Below are 23,204 nucleotides of genomic sequence, written 5' to 3' on the forward strand. Positions count from 1 at the left end.
CTGACCCACAGCTCATCTAGCAGAAAAGACCAGCACCCCGAACTCAGAAACCAAAAGTAGCAACCAGAACAGGAAGCCTCTCATGTTACAATCTGAACTTCAAGCCCCATGACGCTTTGCTCCAGCCAGCAGCTTCTTTCTGAAGCTGGCACGAGGGCAGCACGGTATGAATAACAGCAGTAGGTTCAACTCAACCCAGTGCACAGCTGGAAAAATGCAGATGTCTGGAGACTATGCCAGACTCCGTATGTCAGCCTGAGCAAAAGAACAAGACCTGTTTCTCCAAAATGAGCAGTAATTTAGCCATGAGAGCAAAGAAGAAATATTCTCTTGGCTCAAAAATGCCACATTTTCTATTCTTCATAGCTAGTGACTACCTGGCTCTTTGGGTCAAGGAACTTCTCTTTATTAAATGACCACGATTCTCATTTGGCAGCAGCTAGTTCAGAATGGGCCAACATGCAGCTACTATGCATCTCCCAAAAAGTTCAAGTGTGTCTTCCATGCCAGGATGGTATCTATGACTGACAGCCAGGCTGCACTGAGCCAGGGTAAACTGAATCACCCACTGTGAGGAAAAGACAAATCAGCAAGAATGCTAAAGGTTAAGAACTGCATTATTCTGGGATGCTGCTGAAGGCCCACACTAATTGCAACTCAGGGTGCTGGGAACCGTGAGGAAAAACTCCAATGTCACAGTGCAGTCATCTGCTACAGTTCCCCATTCCCTTTGTTCTTCAGCAGTTTGCACCTGGGAGCTCTCAAGCGCAAGGATTTTGACAGGTAGCTCCCATAGCCTCAAAAAACAGGCATCATCAAGCTATGCTATTTATATACTCTAACAACAACAGTGGAGATACTAACCCTTTGGGCACCCTGGTTTTCAAATCCAAGAGAAGTCAGGAATGTGCTTGTGCACCCATCTGGCTCCCTCCCTCCATGGCCTGATGGCTGGCTGGAGATATAGGAAGCACTTTTTCCTATCACAGCACAGAATTTCTGCACTTCGGTGTTGTTAAAAGATGCCAAATAAGATGCGGTAAGAGAAAGCACTACTTTGGAAACCATCTCCATTAATTTTATGCCTGAATACAGTCCTCCAGAAAAAGAACATGTATCTAAGATCCATGTTGTCAGCATAAAAGTGAAAAACAATAAATATAATCAAATTTGACAGTGCAGGGAGATGTCGGCTGGTCACGGCAGCATGTCTGGAAACTACTTCAATATAGCAAAGTCCAGAAAAAAAACTATAATGCTTCACTGCAAAACATGTGGACCCTGACCAATACTGAGCAAGAGGCTGTGGCACAAACTAGAAATGGCCACTCTCAGCACCACAGTCTGCATTGCCAGTGGGGTAGAAACACTCTTTCATTATGGCTGAGCCATGCCCTATTTGAGGTTTAGCTTGTTTCATAGAGGATGATGTAGAAATTTGAGTCAGGCTTATTGAATCCCTGATCCCTGCCTTCTTACCCATCCTGGAGGCTGCTACATTTGGAGCACAGAGACCAGTTCCCAAAGGGTAGCCATGGCATTTCACACCACATGCACCATTTCACATCTACAGAGCAGCCCTACCTGAAGCCAGCTCCATATTGTAACACATGAACCTAGGGCACAGAAATCAGCTGAGCTGTGGAACTTTGCCAAGGCAACAAATGCTAGAGGTACACTGAAACATGCTGATGGTCTCTGGTGACTGTGGGAGGCTTAAGAGGTGAACACACATAAAGAAACAGTGTAAATCCCTTTGGTAATTCAAACAGAACTGAAAGAGCAATGCAAGACATAAAGCAGCTTGCAACCACACTGAGAGATTTTACCCCTCTCAGCTCAAAGCTCAAAGTTGCAGCTGCTGTCCTTTGCAGCTGTCTCTATTAAAAAGCTAAAAGTTTGAGGTTTTTTAACTCAACACAGAAGCTAAGACAACAGATCAACCTCTTGAGGCACAGCAGCCACAAGAGTAAAAAAATGCTTGAGGATTTTTGACTGCTGCCATGGAAACATAATTCCTTGGTTAATAAACAAGAAAACAAGAAGTATGTATAAAGATTCCTTCATCAGCATTTTAGCCTCTTAAGCAGGGAGTCAGTCATGGTTTCAAGTATGGGTTAATGCATGGGCCAGCATTATGTACCATCAGATAATTTAGCTGGGACCACAGCAGAGGAGAGGAACTCCAGGGGACCATCAAAATTCGGTAAAATGGTAGTGGGACTCAGAACTGACACATGGAAGTGCTTACACTTTGGAAGAAAATCTGAACTACTCCCCACTGCCTAATTAGCTGATACGTTGCAGTCATGGCTATTACATTGATCATAAATACTGTCCTGCTAACTTGCACTTCTGTCTGCTGGATTGACCTGTTGTCTCTCTGTCTTCATTTGAGACTGAAAGCTCCCTTGGGATGAAGGCTGCCTTTTTAGTTACTGCAAGCTAAATAAATATAACTGTTCCTAGATAATAAAAAAAAAGCAACAGTGGAAAATCTTTTATTCCAATTATCTTAGCAGAAATAACTGTTCAACCCACACTGGCTGAAATAGTTGAAAATCTTTTAAATATTACAATAGCAACTATAAAGACTTATCCAGATTGTCATATTCAAAAAAACCCATCTAAATACTGTACAGCTAAAACAGGAGACAAGCAAGGAAACACTCACAAGGCTCTTCCTTTGCTTGTAAAACATGTGAAATCTTAAAAGGCCTAGAGGATTAGAAAAGGAGCTCCACAGATTCTCCCTGTTCATTCACAATTGCAACACAAGAGGGAAACAACTAGACAACAATGAATTTAACTAAAGAAAGGGCTCACTGCCTACCATAGAGCCTACAAAAATCCCCATATAAAATATCAAAAAACAACATACACCTGAAACCAAAACTCATTTTATCACAATCACAATCAGATTTGGCTAGATATGGAAGTGTTATGCACACACACATGTGAAGAAAGAAGCCACTGAACATACTTTCCCTTCTCTTCCTAATAAAATTTGCCTGAGATTTTCAATAGAAAAATAGGCAAAAAAAAAACCCACCCAATCCTTCAACTCCTAGTTGTGAAGGGTGCCTTTTAGATAGTATATTTTGTATATCTAACCCTCTCATTCTCTTCTATTTAACAGATGCCTTCTTAGACTCCAATTCCTGTGAAACAGCCTGGCCTCTATTCCTATTCATATTTCATCACAGATCACTCCTTCATGCTTACATTACATCATGGGCAGTGAAATTTGATGAAGGGACCCTGGCCTACAGAGGCTTTGGGAATTGGAGATATAGCACTCAAAATCATGTAAGTTTATAGATTAGGAGGGAGAACTGTTTCCCTTTTGTCGATGCAGAAGGAGGTAGAGGAAAAGAGGAATAATTCTAGAGAAAGCATATGTCCAGCTCTTAATCAACTTTTTTACTTAAAGTGGGCAGGATGTAGCTGGATTCTCAACTATTCAGTTACATATTTTGCTAAGACATGAGAATTCATGAAGGCTTTGCACACCTGAGAAACTTAAATAATTTGTCTAAAAAGACCTCTCTCCACAAATTCTGATGTCTCACACCGTCACAAATGTAATTGCAATAAAGTACCTTTCCACTCAGCTTGGTGGAAAAACCAAGAAAACCAAACCACAACCAACAGGTGTCTCTTGTGACCAAGAAATCATGTGGCTGTTTCACAAGGGAGAGTGGTGCAGCTGTGAGTTGGGGTGTGGGGGTGTTTCTTTTCCTCAAAGGTGGCTTCTATAAGGCCGTCTGCTTCTGTAGCAATGGAGACCTTTTCTGTGATTTCTTTTTTTTTTTTTTTTTTTTGGGGGGGGGTGCCTCAGAAGCATGGATTTGCTTATTAGAGCAAGGTCTGTGTTTCTGCATTCAAATGCTGACTCGCATTTCCTCAGTCTATACTTATATCAGCCTGATAGAGGATCAACTTTCAACGTAACTTTTAATTCTCCTCTCTCCCTCTTTTGCTCTCACTCCCATTTTTAATTACATTTAGAATGTTTTCTTATTGATTTACTTGTCTTTGTATTTAGATGCAGGGATTAGAAATTTCTCTGATATGGCAATTCAGTTTTCCATTAAAAGAGGTCTCCCGTGCTGTAACCCAAGGGGAACAGAGAAGAAGCTTTTGATGCATGAAACAGGCGGAGGCAAGATGGTATTTGGAGATTACATTGCACTCTGCTCTGTCTTTGCATCCTTGGAAGCACTGCTGTGTGATTCATTCTGCCACAAGAGCTAATCCTTTCTTGTGGAAGCAACTGTGTTTGCCAAGCATTTGGAATGGGTATCACACAGCCCCACAGCTCAGATGGACAGGACACTTTGTTAGCAAAAGGCATGTGTCATATTACCAGAAAACAGGAATAGATTTAAAAATTAAAATTAAAACAAAGAAATCCAAAACAAAACACACAAAACCCACAAACAAACAAAAAAACCAAAAAACAACCAGTGTGCACTTGCAGCCTAGAAGGCCAACAGTGCCCTGGGATTCATCAAAAGAAGTGTGACCAGCAGGACAAAGGAGGTGATTCTCCCCCTTTATTCTGCTCTTGTAAGACCCCACCTGGAGTACTGTGCCCAGTTCTGGTGCCCCCAATATAAGAGGGACATCAAACTGCTGAAGCAGGTCCAGAGGAGGGCCACAAAGATGATCAGAGGGATGGAGAACCTCCCCTGTGGGGACACACTGAGAGAGTTGGGGCTGTTCAGCCTGGAGAAAAAAAGGTTCACAGGAGACATCATAGCTGCCTTCCAGTATCTGAAAGGGGCCTACAAGAAGCCAGGGAGGGACTTTTTGTAAGGGCTTGTTGTGATAGGACAAGGGGCAATGACTTTAGGCTTGTGGACAGCAGATTGAGACTAGATATTAGGAAAAAATTCTTTACAGTGGAAGTGGTGAGACACTGGAATGCCCCCCGATGGAGATGTTCAAGACCAGGATGGATGAGGCCTTGAGCAACCTGGGCTAGTGAAAGGTGTCCCTGCCCATGGCAGGAGCTTGGACCTAGATGATCTTTAAGGTCCCTTCCAACCCAAACCATTCTATAAATCTTTGAAAAAAACAACTCCTGGAAATGTCCAGCTCTCCTTCTGATAATTACTTGATAGTTGCATTCAGTTTGTGACCCATCACTTCTGGGGACTCGGAGATGTCTTTGAAGGAGTCTACAAAAAGCAACTAAGAAAAGCAAAGCTGTTGCCGAAAGGCTTAAATTCACTCTGCAAAGACAGATCCTCCTTTTGAATTTTTCAGGGGCTCAAAAACTAAAAGAAAATATTGAAAAGTACCAGTTTAAATAATGCAAAGATTCAGAAGCCTTAATGTGCAAATAGAACAGAAAATCCTGAGAAGAGGAGTCTTTCTTTTGGCTTATTGCTTCCACTTAGTATTTATTTGCATTTCTACAATGTTCTTTCCAAAGAAACTCATAGATGCTCTCTAAGGCTTCACATTCCCCTCAGAAGTACAATAGGGCTTAACCCTGAGTTTTCCTACCTTATAATTCCTATCCTCAGCTTTCTTTACAGACCCTGGAAAAGAACCCAGGAGGTTCCAACTTAACATCTCCAAGTCTTTTGGCTCCATGCTGGCCCGTATTTCACTGCAGAAAAGATGCAGAAGTGTCCCAGGACACACTGAAACACACCCAGAAATCGGTGTGTTTCCCCAGCTGATCAAGCACTGGATGCTTTCAGTTGTCCTGATGACACCCTGAGAAAACTCCAAAAGGGATGCTGCTGTTATCTTTCCACGGAGCTTGGGTGATGCTGTGAGGATTTGCCAGCTTGTTTACGTTATTTATGCAAAGCAGATTGCTTGGCAATTACATTTAAAGTACAATCACAGTGCCATTTCTGCTTGTTAGGTAAAGAAGCAAAAGGGTTTTTTTAAGGCTTTAATACCTTGAAAGGTACCAGGGTAAGTGGAAATTACTGTGCTCTCTCTTATTAGCCGCATGGTTATTTATACTTTCGCAGATTACCATGGTACAGTGCAATTAGGCTTTGGAAGTACTGCTCAAATTAAGAAGTTTCAAGAGCTCTACTGAACAATTAACCCTTACATGTATCAACAGCAATAAAACTGCAGCACACGCTCAATGTCTGCTCCAAACAGGAGCTTTTACATTAGCTGGGAAGAAAGAAGTACAAGAAACCATCTGCCAAGAAGCTGCTTGCATCAGGAGCTATGCCTATAATGCCACCGTGCACTGGCAGTTCCACCAACTACATTTGCAGCAGGTTGCACAACAGCATCAGGAAAACCTGACACAAGGCACTTGGTCTCCCACAACCCATGTCTGCCTTTTTTTTTTTTTTTTAAGTTCCCAGCAGGCATAACCTACTGGTGACTACAGAGGTAGAGGAACTGGCCTGTTTATAGTGGTGAGTTTGGGGAGTTTTTATGGGGGGAGGGGAACTTCATCTATTTTAAATGCATATTCATAATACAAACCCACACTCTCTCCAGCACATGATTCCCCAGGCCAAAACACTGCACCTTCCATGCCAGATTAGGAGAATGGCAGCTACATGACACTATTCATGTCTATCCATGGCAGAAAAGACACCAGCACCTCACTGTGGTACCTCTAGTCACTAAATCACAAAACGGTAGGGGTTGGAAAGGACCTCTGAAGATCATCCTTTAGTGTCTGTCCTTAAAGCCCAAAGCAACACAGGTTCACTGCCGAGGTGACCATTTCAGCTCACAGGACTGAAGGAGAGGACTAAGATCAGCTAAGATTATATCATGCACTATGTTGTACGAACACTGTTTTAGTGAGCATGTACCATCTACAGAGACTGTTCTTATTGTCAGCCTCTCAAGAGAGACTCTGAGGGATGGAGAGACTCATCTAAGGACACACAAATGCAAGAATGAAACCAAGCTCTTGTTTGCCCAGGAAGTGCACTTGCATCAAGAAACCTGTTTGTACACCTCACTTCCTTAAAGCAATTGTTGTTAATCACATATCCCTTTCTAAAAAGCAACTTCACTTATCTCAGATTCCCTCCTGCTGTCTCCTCTGATCAACTCAGATATCTACATTGCTCAGCCTCCAGTTTTACAACAGACACAGTGCTGTGATTTCTAAAATCCACTTACCTCCACAGTGAGCTCTCTGTAACACTCCCCAAGTTGAAGTCGTAGAGCTTTGTCAGAATGAGAATCACCTAGGAAGGGGGAAGGGAGGGAGGAAGAGAAAGGGAAAGGGAAAAAAAAAAAAGTTTTCCTTTAGTCTGTGTAACAAGATACAAAGCATCTGAACTTAGCATTTATCGATTAAAGTTCTGTCTTATAGGATCAAGTAAGTTTAAAAAAAAATGAAAAAGAAAAAATCATTAACTTCATGCATCATGTAACCAGTAACATTTATTTTCATCTCAACATGTTTAGCATTTGAAATCAAACATGCCGACATGAATTAATCGAACATTGTGAGCTGCCCTCTCTGCAGCTGTGGTTATTCAAGATCAGGAGTGGAACCAGGTACACCATTGCTGACTCAACAGACCAATCAGAAATTACAGTCAATGTGTCAGGGTGCTGCCTGAATTGGTGAGTCTCCATGGAAAGAGCTTTGTTGCACTCTATCTGTTGTCACTAACTCCAGAAGCATGAAAATTTCCATAGGCTATCACCTCACGGCAGTGGTAAAATAGAGGGACACAGAGCAGGACATTCAGATGAGACCACTGAACAAGACAAAAATTCAGTGATATCTTAAATGCTAAAGAAGAGTAAGAACCCTCAGCACCCATTGACTAACTTCCTGGAGAGCAAGACACTCTCAAATCATGCCCCTGCAAACTGAGGTAGAAGAGGAGAATTAAACATTACATGGGGGATTACAAGGGAATGTTACTTCTCTCCCGTATCCTGGGTGCTCTGATTTCAGATTTCGTAGGTACATGTAATCCTCTTAGTTACCAGCTACATTACTTAGTGCCTTCCTCTCCCCAAAAGGCAGCTATGCACTCTGATACAATCTGTGAGTCTCCATACAAGCTTTCACACTCAGATGGGATGGGAACTTCTGCAGAAAGAATAGAGGTTCTTCAGTGGAAGTTAAGAGCATTCAAGCATCTATTCCTTGCTGTTTTAGCATAATTAGTGCCACAAGCTCATCCCCTCAGATTCTGTGAAACCAGATTCAGGAAGAGCTCTGGAGCATCTCTTAATTTTTTACCATTTTAACATTTCAACATTGTTTCCTCTTTGCAGAAGTCAAGAACAGCCTAGCTTCACTTGCACCTGCTTGGGGTATGAAAGCATTTAGGGAAATTTTTAGTAAATACCTGGGGAGGGAAAGGTGGGAATAGGTTATTTATTTTGTTTTGTTAACAGGTACTTCCCCACTTGGCTAAAAGATACATTCAAATTCAAGACATGACCCAAAGGATTGAGTTCACTAATGTTTTCCTTCACAACAAGGTGTTTTTTTTTTTCTACTACAAAAGCTACATCTCCCTTTCTCTTCCTCCCCCTCACAGCAGTCAGCCCTGTCACACCTTTCATTTGGGTTTCCCAGATGAAAGGCTGCCGGGTGAGGAATTTAAAGCTTTGCAGAAAAATGCCAAAGGATTAATCAATATCACAACAGCTGCAGCAGTCGGTTCCTGTCAGCATAGCACCAGGAAGAGACCTCTTCAAATTGTAAGGGACCTTGGTACGTGACTATGCAGTTAGTATCCAACTTAATGGGTTTAGAATAGATGCTCTGAGCATTCCTCTCTCTCTGCTGGATTCACTTTCCTCATCCTGGATTGCATTTTGTCCCTTTATTTCCCCACACAGAGGCCTTCAGGAGGAAGATAAAAGCTAAGCTGCTTCCAGCAGGGTGTGAAAAGAAACCTGCCAGGCAGATTTGAGTCAGCCTAGAGGAGCCCATTTCAGCTTAAACCGATGCTGTGCAGTGGGGAAATAAGGACAATACCCTTTTTAATGCATCTTAAAATCCTGCACACACCATCCCATACATAGGGTGAAGAGGCAGCTGCAAGTTGCAGCAACCACTGTTTGTTTAACTCCTCCTACATCAACTGAGGGAAGCAGTGCAGCCTGCTCTCTGCCAAAACCTGATGAAAATGACATCTTTAGGATGTAACCTATATTCCCACAGAGGCTCAGACAAGACCTCTCTAGAGACTGCCTAGGAAGCTATTCACCACAGCACAAGCCCTGAGAAATTACATGCTTTTTATTGCTCACAACCATGGTAAGGATTCACAGAGCTAGTTTTCCAGTTTCCAAGCTTAATCACACTGAAGGCAGCAGGATGACTTCTGACAAGTTCAGTGCATCCCAGATCCAGTGCTAAACATATTACATAAAATCTCCATGTCCTGGTAAAATTTCAGAGTAATTCTGCCATAAATTGAAATTACAACTAAAGGCAGCACCCACACTCTCTCTCCCAGTTCTTTGTAGCCTCTCCCCAGATCTCCTATGCCCTAAGTTTTTGAAGATGTCACGTATCTATTATGAACCCTGCAAACCACAAGATGAGAGCAGCTTTACAGGAGTGGTTTGAATCCTGCTCAGTTCTGGCTCTAAATAATCCAAAGTAAAAGCATGTTGTTTAGTACAGCTTTTCTGGATTTTTGCACAAGATGACTAACAAAAACCCAGCTCTACCTGTTGTTAACACATCAAAAGCAAAAGCATGAGCATCCCTTTGAGTTAAATCTCACACAGGGTCTCAGGAAATATCAGGACTTGCCTGAGGCATTGGTAAAACACAGTCCAGTCACTTGCAGCAACCGGTTCATAAAAGTCACTTGCTGCATAGGCCTAGCTCAGGCAATGTTGTTGTGCCACAATCCCAGGTGGCCTCCACCCTGTCCCTGTTCACATTCAAGACTAGACACCTCAGATTCAATAAAGCAAACTCTTGCAATGGTTTAGGAGTTTGCAAACCAGAAAGGATTAGAGAGGCTGAACACACAACCTTCCCAAGAAAAGCTGTAAAAGCACGTTCCCCCACAATGCCACCTCATCAGGCTGCAGACCAAACTTAACTATTAGGGAAGTGTCCCATGCAGGTGAGACACAAATCTAAGCCTGAAAGGCACAGCTGGTGCCCAAGTTGTCTTCATGGAGTGCTTTTGACACAGCATTGCAGAGAAACCTTCAAAGTGTTTCAAGAGGCTATTCTGAGGCCTCCATATCGTGTTGACCCAACTGTGCTAATAGAAGCAGACGTATAAAGAACAAATAATGGGCAAGTATCAGGATTTTCTAAGACAGTCTGTTATTTGAATGCTTTAGTTGGAAAAGAATGGAACAAAACGTAGGAAAATCAGCCGTACTTTCCAAAACTGAAATCTCACAGGAGAAAAAATGAAAAAGAAAAAAAACATGATTGATTCAAGTTAAGACATTTGATTCCAATTTCTACTTTGTAGTTGAAGAAGCTTGGCCTGTTTTTGTCAACACTAACAAATAACCATAGCTTTTCTGTTCCAGAATACTTTTGCATGAAAATCTCGACAGTTTTCATTTTAAAAGCTGAATTCAATTGAAAATTGGAGATTTCACATTTAATGTACCGTTTCACAACAAAAATAATCATTTTCTTACCCTGAACTGAGGGAAATCTAGAAATGCCACCCCATAGGAAATGCCTACTCTTCAACCTAAGTTAAGATTTAAACATTTTGCTCCAGGGAAAAGAAATAAAAGCAATAAAGTTCCAAGTGATATTGATTCAGAAACAGCAAAAACTTACACTTAGGCATTCTTTAATCAAAATAAGGAAAACACGCTTATAGTGGCAAATTAAACTGTTTCTGTTCATCAAACCAATCTCCCCCAAAATTAACTGCAAGTCATCTCAGTGCTGACCTGCATTTTTCCACAGGACCACAGAGCTCACTCCAGGCAATACAGCTTGGATGTGAAATGTCACCCTGTCTCCTGTGGGCCAGGCTCCACGCAGCCACACTGCGCTTCCCGGGACACCCCCGGGGCAGGTGTCTCTTGGGGCACCAAGCAGCTCAGCTGGCTGAGAATCAAAAAAGGGGAAACCAGCCTGCAGGTCAGCATGACAAAACAGGCCAGGCTCAATTACAACTCCCTTAAGGCAATACAAAACCTCTGGAAAATGCAATTTCAAGCTGAGCTTACACAAAACTAAATGACCTGAATAATTCAATAAACTGCTTTGGTTTTCTAGACAGAAGTGGGGATGGAGAAAGGATAACCAGAAAAAATATTTTTTCTTTGGAAACAAGTGATGCTCTGGTTCAGCAAGACTTTCCTTAACATTTAGTTTTACACATGTGCCTCTCATATATGCCATGTTGATATGTTTTTGCCTTTACAGAAACTACACTGTCAGCCGAACACCCTTCTATAAGGTGTGCACAACAAAAATGACAACCCCTGTCAATTAGTTATCTTCAATGGCATAAACTACAATACAAATCAGGAGTCTCTGGAACTGAGGAATCCCACCATCACACCATATAGTACACTGAACCACTAAATCCAGATTTAAAATAAGGCCAGCAAGACTCCAAGGCTACCTAATTCAGTGGCCCCCAGTCTTGACACAACTTGGCCACCATGAAAGCAGAAAAAAAAAAAGTAACTAGAAACAGTAACTTAGATTTCATTCCATCTTGAAAACACATCTCTGAGGGGATCCCTATTGTTAAGATGATTATTAGTAATCTCCAAGGTCATAAATCACAAAAGTGTTCAGAAGGAATTCAGAGTCTTTGGTGGTATAACAACCTTTCTTGCTTGTAAAATTTTACTATGAAGAAAAATTAGTTTAGCTCATTAAATCCTCCTCCAGACCCTGCCAGTTCTAACCTGGCTATGTGCTTTGCATATACCCCACAGTGGAATATATAGCTCTGTTTCCCACAGATTAGAGTGGAAGGCAGTTCCTTCAGCAGGCTGACAACGAACTTCAGAACAATCAAAAAGTGCCACAAAGGCTCCTGTATCAGGTGACACTCATACTGAGACAGGAGAGAGATGAGCACAGCAGCCAGAGAGAGTAAATGATCATTTCAGATAGTTATCTGAAAGAGCAGCACTGATCTACTTCGTGAAGTCATCTAAGTGCACCTGCTGTATCAGCGTAGAGATTAACACAACTAATCAGCAGCCCTGTCCACATGTTTGCCAAGTGTAATTAATAATGAGCAAAGGGACGAGCACTGAGCAGTGAACAGCACAAGACATCACAAACAGACTTATAAGTGAAAAATGAGAACTCTCCACTCGCTTTCTCTGTCATAGTGGGCTCTCCATCTCCTGCCTACAGTCCTGTTTCCATGAAGTTTGCAACCATTTCTTCCCACAACACTAGCCACGGGAATCTTATCTTCAATCTTCACCTGCCTTTACCCAACCTACGTGAGAGCAACAGCATCCAACAAGTAAATTTAAAATGTGAACACTCACAGGCTGCTGGAAACCAGTATTAGGAAGCTGCCCACAGCTAAAGGCTACTTAGCTTGAAATGCTCTGGGACTTAAAAGCCAGCAGTGCTGCTCCATGGAGGTCCCCAGCTGTTTCTATCTTTTGGATTTTTTTTTTCATTTGGTGTGTTTTTTCAGGGTGGGGAGAGGTAGGGGAGTGTAGGTGTTAGGGCACAAAAGTAAAGATGAACTGATCAACAAACTCATGGAGTTCTTTAAAATGACAAATTTGTCAAGTAAGGTGTTCTTTCATATAATCTCTGTATTCAAGGCTAAGTCAGGCAAAAGCAACCAGTACCAAGCTTGTTTTCCTCACATAAACACTCAGAAGATGGGAAGAGGATGGTTTGCATGCTCACCATATATTTACATTTAAGTGTGTAGTAGGTCGACCTAAGCCAGAAACTAAGCACCCACCCAGACACCACTCCATCCAAGTTTAATAAGAGAAGAGGAAAGAAAAAAAAGTAAACCAGCCAAGTAACAAAACAGCAGCAAGCAAGTGATGCAAAAGCAGCCACTGACTGCCTCCCACAGATCAATGCAAAGTCAGTCTCTGAACAATGACCACTCTGGAAAGACTACACCACAGTTACTATTGCTAAGGATGATACTGTATGGAACAGAATACCTCTCTGGCCAATCTAGATCTGCTGTCCCAGACATGCCCCCTCCCACCTTCTTGATAGCCTCCATCCTACTCCTAAGTCAGACAGAGAAGGAGAAAACCTGACACTGTGAAACACTGTTCAGCCGTAACTAAAACTTTGGTGTGTTATCAACCCTAATTTACCTGGGAATTCAAAACACAGCATGACACTGGCTTCTCTGAAGAGAATTAACTACTCTCTGGTATGAGTATTTTCCTAGATGAAAGTACAGCAGTTCTCAAAAACAATCACTGCATAACTTTAGTCCCACCAAAATCACTTCACTCAATTACTACCCCCAAAATTGTATGCATGCAATGTGTGTGATCACACTACACAGCACCACCACCCTTTTTTTGCCTTGGAAATCTAAGTGCAGTTGCCAACCCTCAAGAGTGCCATCTCCAGCTGCAAGAAGGCTATAGCATTATTACAAAGCTCCCATGCAAGGAATTTAAATTCCACAGGTGTTAACAGATTCTGCAAGCATCATTACTGTGAAACAAGACAAATAACGTCATCTTCGCTTTACTGATGAGGAACCAGAAGCAGAGAGAGATTAAGTGTTTCTCTACATAGAAACACTCAGGAAGAAGAATCCAAATCAACTTTTAAGAGTTGGATTCAATTCCCTTTGCAAATGCAGCAGAAAAAATAGACCACTTTGTTCTATGCAGGAGTTTAACATGACTGAAATAATCCACTTCAATACATTTAGTTAATTTAAACTAAGAAGCATCATCGAGAAGATGATGATGATGCTTCTGTCAGTCCAAGTTCACTCACAGTAACAGAACTATAAGCTAAAAAAGGGAACACATACACCTTAAACTCCAATCTAACTTCTTTCCCTTCTCTTTCTTTCTGCCTAGTGAGCAGAGCTGAAGAAAACACCTCCATATAGTAGCAGTTAAGGAATAGCACGTCCTAAGACATGAGAAGAAAACAGCAGAGGTACTAACAACAAACACAGGCAAAATTCTGCCCACTGGAAATCACAAGCAACACTTTTGTAACAGTAAAGTGATGCCAATTTAAGAAGCTGCAAAGGACTTTTTCCTTTTTTTTTTTTTTTTAATCTCTAGAGAGTTAAAAATGATCTGTGGGTGGCTTCAGGCAGCACAGGCAAAAGAGCCTTCTGAAATAGAAAGAGACAACTTTCAAGATCACACACAAAAGCAAAACATGTTCCAGTGAACTTGTGATCTCCAAAGAGCTGAGACTGTGAAATTTGTCCCCAAAACAAGAACCAGTAACTAAAAGACATTTCTCTTTAATCCTATTTTGACTATATTGCTTTTCACTTTCCAGTATTAAAACTGGCAGGGTATGTTCTTTCTGTCCCCTGTCCTCCCTTTCAACGCAAATCAGGCAGCAAAGTAGGAACCAAAGCTCAGAAGTCTTCCCATGGATTCCCCTGGGACACTGGAAACAGATCGCATTATCTTCACAGAAGAACCCTTAGGTTGTAGGCAGCACTTTGAAATTCCCATTTACAGGGATTGCAGTGAATGTACAGAATCTGAAGATGGGGAAAAAAAAACATAGCCACTACAGCAGACTGTAAAAAAAGCCAGCTCCAGAAAGCCCAACTCCCTCCTCCCTCACAGTTACCAGCAGGAGCGGGGCAGGACTCTTGTATGTTGATTCTCTGCTTTGGCAATTCAAGGACAAGCCCATCCTGTCAAAGAAAAACACCTGTTGGCACCAACACGGAGACAGACACCTCTTCTACTGTCATAGATTTACATTTCTGGGCCTACACAAGTCTGGAAAGGCTTTTGAATTGAATCTGACACGGTCTCTCATGCTTTTGGTTGCAGGGATCATAATTCATGTTATATTCAGAGATGTGATGCACATCAAAGTCTATGCCATGGTTGTGGATGCAGCTGAATGACATCACCACCAAAGAAGTGACTAATGCCTCCAGGATTCAGAAGAGAAATCTTACTATAATGTTTTACAATAACATTCTCCTCCTCCCAAAACACAGACTCCAGTTATTACATGGATGAGTGGCATGCATAGCTTCTAGACACAGTGTTCTTCCACGTGCGCAACACATTAAAAACTGGGTAATATATCTCATGTAACATTTTTTTCCAAGGAAAGAGAAAAGAAAACATGTAAATCCTGTGTCAGTTTCAATAAATACACTTCCTGCATACCTACATGCTTACCTTTAGTGTGCACACATACACACAGAAAAAAAACTACAACCACATTCTTAACACCTTCTTCCTAAAGAAATAAAAGAAAGGATTCCAGCGGTGTTATCAGCCCTTAAAGACCTGCTGGATTCAGATTCACAGGCTGTAGTAGAGCCCTAAACATAGCTACCAGGTCACATCATGAAGCCTTTGTCCTATTTGCAGGTGGAGAATAAAATACAATAAAATCACTCCGTAAAAGCTAAGTATTATTAGAATTATTAGTCACAGAGCACCAGGAGAGAGTGCCTGGGAAAGACCTGGTGGTGAAGTAGCCACCTTTTGAAGGACAGCAATAAAGCACAAGAGACATTTAAGTAGAATTCCAGACCATTAGGAATAAACACACTAGGAAGGAGGGTAGACACATCAATATTACCAGCAGCTTGTGAGCAGCACTTTGTCAGAGAAGTTAGAGACAGAAAAGCCCCCTCAGGTTATCTGACCCACCACCCTGACAAGGCACAGTTGTGCTCCACAGAATCTTTCCAGCTCTTCACATGGCCTTGCTGCACATAAACACACATTTCTACCAGAAAAGACATCTAGATTGCTTAAAGTAACAGAAGTCTGAGCTTTATCTCTGTGTAACTCAGTTAAACACAAATACAATCACTCCTGGCAGGTACTGATATGATTTAAAGGTCTCCTATCATACATTATAAGAGGTGATAGCAAAGAACTCGTAATTTATTTTTATTGATCTAGCAACCCATGCTGGATCATATCTCCCAGTTCTCCCCCTTTGCTAAGAAGCGTCCACCAAAGCCTTGGGAAATTTAATTTTATCTTTTTTTTCCCCCTCCATCTTCCTTTAAATCTGTCATGTGCACATCTCCGCCTAAGTTTAAGAAGAAAAAGAGCCTCCAGTTACTTTGCTGGCTCTGTTCTTATTCCAGTTATCTTTTGGTATCATCTGCAAATCAGCAGATTTTGCACAGCAATTTAACTCTGTAGAGTCACATACCTGGTGAGGGCAATTTCAAGCTTCTGACCTGAAGAGAAGGAATGACTTGAACTCCAAGTGTGGGTACACTACCTTCAAGGGACAGTTTTCAATTAAAAAATAACCATAATTTTAAAATAAATAAACAAATAAATAAAAGTTTTCAGAAGGTAAAGCAGCATGTTAGAAACTGCCAGGACAGGTAAGGATTTTCTATGAGGGCTGAAGACAAGACTAACTGTTTCCATAAAGGAAACTAAACTATGTAAGGCATTTCATGTTTAAGCCATTTCTGAAAGAGAGAGGAAAAACTTCACATAAAGCTGACTTTTCAAGAAAATTCAGACTGCCATTTCAGACTCCAGACTCCACTCACTCCTCTCTCTCTCTCCACTCCCTCACATACACACATAGATGATTATAGGTATTACTGATCATCATTAGATTCCGATTAGCCACTCAAACAACTGTCATTGAACAGAGCATAGGCTAAGAGATCCTCTCTCTCTCCACAGAGAGTTCATGACTTGTAGATAACTTGTAGAACTCCTTTCTGTCCTCCTGTCTGGCTCAAAGATTTATTTGGTCACGTGAAAATGCCTCACTGCTACCTCAAGTGAACAGCAGCAGGGAGTCAGGTGCCATGCCAAAGAAACACTTCTATTATACTCCCTAAAATAAAGAGCCTTGTCTTCAACACAACAGCAGGAGATGGGTGCTGGGGAAGCCACCATGACAGTAGTGCAGTCTGGTCACTGGCCTGGCACTCAGAGAGGGGAAGGATGTCAGAGCTTCCTCACTATTCCCAGCTTGGATGGCAGCTCACCCCCTTGCAGGGAGATCAATCTGCGATAGCAGTGTTATTCTGAGACAGTATTATTCTATTTTTAATAAGAGTACTTTGAGACAACATCCTTCTCCCTCCAGTGGAACCAGCTCAAGATTTGGAGTTTCACAGACACTGCCATGAAAGAAAAGATATACCAGTTGAGACAAAAGCCCTTGCCTCTGCTTTTAATATCCAGTTAAAAAACCTTCCAGTCCTGCCATCAGATCCTTATTATCTAAAAATCTAAGCACCTTACACTTTGACTTATTCCCTTTCTCACAACAGCCCAGGGAAATAAGGATTGTTGTAGATTGCCAGGTTTTGACAAGTGTAGGCTCAGAGAGGAAAAGGGCAAAATGCACAAATTGGCTACTGCCAGGTACCAAAGTCAAACACTTAGATTTTTTTTTCCCTCACATTTCCTACCCAACCTTGACTGTCCGAACACTGTTAGTATAAATTCATGATTTAATAATAACAACCCTTTAAATATGCTTAGGTTTTCATACATATAATGAAATAGTAGGGGAAGAGAAATAAGAGAATGAACACAGAATGAAGAAGATGAAAATAAAAGTGGTAGTTTCAAGTATACAAGTACAGGCAAATTGGGTCAGTCAGGCTGAGCAGGTATCATCAGATTGCAAAGTGCTAGAGGCAAGAGCCAAGCACAAATCAAGGCCCTCCACAACCAAAAGGTCAGAAGCAATAGTTTGAGTGCTAAATAGCCAATTAACATATCTTTTACATTATTATGGATCCAACAAAGACTAAATGATCTGATTACCTTATATATTAAGGTAATAAAATCGTGGTCTGCCCAACTGACTACATTCTTCTGACCTTGACCCTGTGTTTATGCAGGAGTTCCCATATGCAGATGCCCAAGCCTACTCCAATAGCCTTCTATGAAGTTATGACCAAGTGGGTAGATGAGGGAAGAGCAGCAGATGTCATATATTTGACTTCAGCAAAGCTTCTGATACTATCTCCCATAACATCCTCATAGAAAAGCTCAGGAGGTGTGGCATAGATGGCTGGTCAGTGAGGTGGATTGCAAACTGGCTTCACAACAGAGTTCAGAGGGTTGTCATCAGTGGCACAGAGTCAACTTGGAGGCCTGTGGCCAGTGGTGTCCCTCAGGGATCGGAACTGGGTCCAGTTTTGTTCAATATCTTTACCAACGACCTGGATGAGGGAATTGAGAGTACCCTCAGCAAGTTCCTGATGATACAAAGCTGGGGGGGGTTGGCTGACACCCCATCAGGTTGTGCAGCCATCCAGTGTGACCTGGACAGGCTGGAGAGCTGGATGCAGGCAAACCTCATGAAGTTTAATAAGGACAAGTGCAGGGTCCTACATCTGGGGAGAAATAACAACAGGCACCAGGACAGGTTAGAGGCTGCATTGCTGCAAAGCAGCTCCACAGAGAAAGACCTTGGAGTGCTGGTGGACAGCAAGTTCTCCATGGAACAACAATGTGCTCTTGTGGCCAAGAGAGCCAATGGGATCCTGGGGTGCATCAAGAAAGATGTGTCCAGCAGGGCTAGGGAAGTTCTTCTACCTCTCTTCTCTGCCCTGGGGAGACCACACCTGGAATACTCTCTACAGTTTTGGGCTCCCTAGTTTCTCCTCAACATGAGGAGAAACTTCTTTACAGTGAGGGTGACAGAGCACTGGAACAGGCTGCCCAGGGGGGTTGTGGAGTCTCCTTCTCTGGACACTTTCCAAACCCACCTGGATGCATTCCTGTGCAGACTACCCTAAGTGATCCTGCTTTTGCAGGGACGTTGGACCCAATGATCTCTTGAGGTCCCTTCCAGCCTCTGATATACTGTGATACTCTGAAACTTAGTGGCTCAGCTGTAATAAGGTCAAACTCTGCCCAAGCAGCTCCGTTTCTTACCATTGTTCCTTTGAAGTAATCTCTGCTTTTGATTTTAATCATCTTTCTTACATTTATTTTCATTTTTATTCCATATTCATCATGTTCAGATGTTACATCATCACTACAGTGCCTGTACTCCTTGTGTCATAGCTACCTGGCTTTTTAAATTATTATTATTATTCTTTGCATTGTACCATTAAGTAGTTAAGCAGAATTATGTTCATCTGTTTCTATGAAAACATTCTCTGTTGGCAAATTTTTTTCTTTGTTTCTGTGCAGAGCATTTCCTTGCTCATGTCAAACACCCCTGCAGCCCTGATGTGATCGCCTTTGAAGGGCCTAATCAAGCAGACTTCCATGAAATCTCACTCACTAGGTGTCCCCAGAAACTGGGCTGGTAATGATTCCTCTGTGTACATCCATCAGATTGAGCCAACAAGATGTAACATTATCTTCACCAACCCCTGTTCTTCCTACGGAGTCCAGAGGAACAAATATGCTAACAGCAAACTGGTCTATGCAAGACACTAGAAAAATCTTGCATAATATGCACCAGAACAGAGGATTGAGAATTCTTAAGTTCAAGATTCAGCTTCTCCCTTCTTTAGGAGACATCCAGGCTTGCACACCATTCCCTCTAGAAAGTAGCCCTAAGCATTGCAGGGCCAGAGCTGCTTGGGTTCTACCTGATAACCCAAAGAAATATAGGGGTCAGCTGATGGACATTCACCATAGACAGGTGCCATGGTGACAGCTCTGCCTCCAACTCACATTTAACTATTCAGCTTGCAGCTACATCAGCAAGAAAGAATCAGCATGACCTGTATCACAACAGCCTGCAAATAGCCTCACCCAGAGATAAAGCAATCTCTTAGCAAGTGTGAGGAGGTGTCATACTGCCTGCCGAACAGAAGGGGCAGGTTTTATCTTCTTCAAGCCTGGCCAATGACTTCAAAACTGTGAATTCAAGGGATTAATGGGATGCCTCCCTCCATGCCAGCTGAGAAGAGTAGACACTTAAAATGCCCTACCATGGGAACCAAACTTAGGGCTAAGGATTCCTCCAGGCAGCAAGAGGCTACAACAGCTAGGCTATGTTGTCCCTAGGATACACCCAGGACTCAAGAGGGAGTGTAAAGGCAGAAGAGGGATCTGAACTCTAAATTCAAAGCACTGGTTTGTCCTGAAAGCCAGACAAACTATCCTCCAAAGCTACCAGATACCAGTTCAGTGCCTGTTAAGGAAATAAAAGCTTTAGAACAAAGATATAGATAACACAAAATTAACTTTGTTCCCCATCTGAGTATTTCCTACAGACAGGTAAAAGATAATTTGCTTAAAATCTGACCCTGCAGGAAGCAGGGAGGGGGAGAAATAAAAACTGAAAAAAAAAAATCTTACTTCCCTCTCCCCCCCCCAAAAAAAAAAAAGTCCTCTGAAGGACTGGTACCAACCTCAGGGCAGGGGGAGGGAGGGAGGGAGCAGGAAGACACAGGTTTGGAAGTACAATAAAATCATAGCTTGTCTTGGTGGCCCAATATTGTAATTTAGGGGAATAAACTATGAAAAAAAATATATATTCCATTAATCTGGTTTTGAACTCTGTAAGAAAGAAAATGTATTTTTCCCACTTAAGAAATACCTTGTGCTAATGTCTACATGGGGAGATGTGGAACAGCGCAGTTAAAGCTGTCAAAGGCAATTTTTCTTACAGACTTAAGTGTTCCGTTACTTAAAATAAAAAGAAGCTGAGAAAAATAGAGGAACTTGAATTCAAAGCTCCTTTAATGCAACATTATGGCTGAGAATTTCAAAGCTGTAAAAGTTAGAAGCTCAGAAGTACAGATTCTGTATTATGCACATGGATTGTTTAAATGAAGCAAATCACCACTGCAGAAATCCAAAGCACTATTAAGAATCTGCAACCCTTTCAGGGTGATTTGGAGCCCAGGGACAGTTGGTCAGATGAAGATAGCTACCTGCAGCTCCATGCTGCAACCCTCATTGCAGCAGAAAACTTTCAGAAGGTTTGAGCTTGTGAGATAGAATCACAGAATCAATTTCTTTGGAAAAAGCCTCTAAGATCATTGAGTCCAACCATCAACCTAAGACCACCATGGCAATTAAATAATTTCCCAGAGTTCCATGTATACATGTTTTTTGAACACTTCCAGGCATGGTGACTCTACCACCTGCCTGTGCAGCCCATTCCAATGCCTGACTGCCCTTTCAGTAAAAAAAATTCCTAATATTCAATCTAAACTACTCTGGTGCAATTTGGAGGCCATTTCCTCTCGTTCTATCACTTAATACTAGAGAGAAGATACCAACACTCACCTCACTACAACCTCCTCTCAGGTAGCTGCAGAGAGCTAAAAAGTCTCCCCTTAGTCTCCTCCAGACTAAACTATCCCAGTTCCCTCAGCCACTTCTCATAAGACTTGTTGTCCAGACCCTTCATCAGCTTTGTTGCCCTTCTCTGGACAGTCTCCAGCAACAAAATGTCGTTCTTGTAATGAGAGGTCCAAAGCTGAACACAGTATTTGAGGTGTGGCTCTGCCATTACCTGCATAGGCTCTTTACACCACCACAAAACCTAGAGGTGGAAAAAAGAGAAGAGACAGAGCCTCGCGTTTTATAAAAATACTCTGTAGGTCTGCAGGGTCACCAGATGACCTTCAGGGAATCTCACATACACAGGCTGTAGGATTGTCTTGCACACTGCACTGAAACACCAAAAAAATTCCCACCACTGCAGATGGGCTCAAAACAACATGAATAGTCCCACTGACTATTCCTGCAATGGAGTGATCTCAGGTGAGCTCCAGAAGTTTCACAAAACTTCCGAAAACCCTTCTGTTCCTTGAAGAACATAGCAAGAAATGGCTGTGCAGTAAGAAAAGGAGAGAATGCAAACTGACTAAACAAGATCAGTAATGGTCATTATGCAAGGTCTGTGATAGCTATGTTCTGCTCTTTACTATCTCAAGAGCCCTGGATTTCCATTGTAATAATCTCTTCTCTCCCTCATCAGTCACACCATAAAGTTCTGTCTTCACGAAGTCATAGGAGCAGGACTTCAGACCCTCCCTGTGATCCCTTGTCACTCCTTGCCAGTCCCTCTAGTATCTGGTATGGCTATGCAATAAAACCCAAGAGCAGCACCTGCTCTGAAACAAAAATATGAGCTGGAGATGGGCCAAGCACATTAGCTTGTCCTGTTTTATTAGAGTCTAAACTAGAGAGGAGCAATAGTCTCTAGTTGTCCCTGGCTGGCAGTAAGGACAATGCTTATCCGAAAGTTAAATTCAACCCCATTCTCACGTGACCTATGAGCACAAAATCTCAAATAAAGGCACTAGGAATTAAATTTGCCAAGTCCTCTTCAGGTGAAGCTAGGTCATCTCCACAGGTTCCAATGCAAGTTTTCTCTCTGTACCGTGATCCTTCCTTGAACAAACCCACTCTAAATGTTATATGATGCTTAAAACCCACCATTAAGAATCCCACCATTCTTAATCATTCTAATAGTCACAGTAGCCTCCAACAGAGAGGGTTATAACATAAACTAGATCCAAAAGTCTCCCCTTCTGCCTTTGCAAGTGAAGTTCATGATGACCTGCTCCATGGAGAATAAAGTTCAAAAAACCAAAGAGCAACATGCTTTTCATGAGTAAACACTGAGCTGGAGATGGATTGGAGTTCCAAATGATACCAGAGGCTCAAGCACAATGTGGATCTGAGGGCTGATTCAAGCCGATAGTGACAGGGTGACAACTCTGTAAAGGTTCTTTGTCTTAGTTGGTAAGACACACACAGGAAAAGGTGAGCAGCAGTAGGTCTTTTAACTAGCTGTGATAGACTAAAGAACAAATCTAAAGACCTGGTTTGCCCTTGAATTTTATGACTGCTCTTTCAAAACGGCGATCATCTTAAACTACTTCTTATGAAGCACCTCCCAAAATGGAAGTATTTCTCTGAGCCTTTTTACTGCAAAGCTGACAGTAATCTTCAGTAAACCTAGTTAATGGAACAGTGTAATGTGTAGAGGAGGGCAACAAAGCTGGGGAAGGGCCTGGAGAATAAATCTTACGAAGGGCAACTGTAGGAGCTGGGGCTGTTTAGTTTGGGAAAAAGGAGTCTGAGAGGAGACCTCAGTGCTCTCTACAACTACCTGAAAGGATGTTGCAGAGGCTGGTGCTGGTCTCTTCTCT

General features: G+C 42.1%; 1 protein-coding gene across 1 annotated transcript in view; it reads right to left on the bottom strand.

The window, feature by feature from the left end:
• The window catches only part of SORCS3 (sortilin related VPS10 domain containing receptor 3), a 306,703-nt gene that overhangs the window by 203,623 nt on the left and 79,876 nt on the right, over window positions 1-23,204 (bottom strand). The window contains exon 2 of the mRNA XM_054382068.1: window positions 7,132-7,199. Within this exon, the coding sequence (XP_054238043.1) occupies window positions 7,132-7,199 (68 nt within the window). The remainder of the gene's footprint in view (window positions 1-7,131; window positions 7,200-23,204) is intronic.

The sequence above is a fragment of the Indicator indicator genome, chromosome 7 (genome assembly GCF_027791375.1).
Source record: "Indicator indicator isolate 239-I01 chromosome 7, UM_Iind_1.1, whole genome shotgun sequence".
Lineage (NCBI taxonomy): Eukaryota > Metazoa > Chordata > Aves > Piciformes > Indicatoridae > Indicator > Indicator indicator.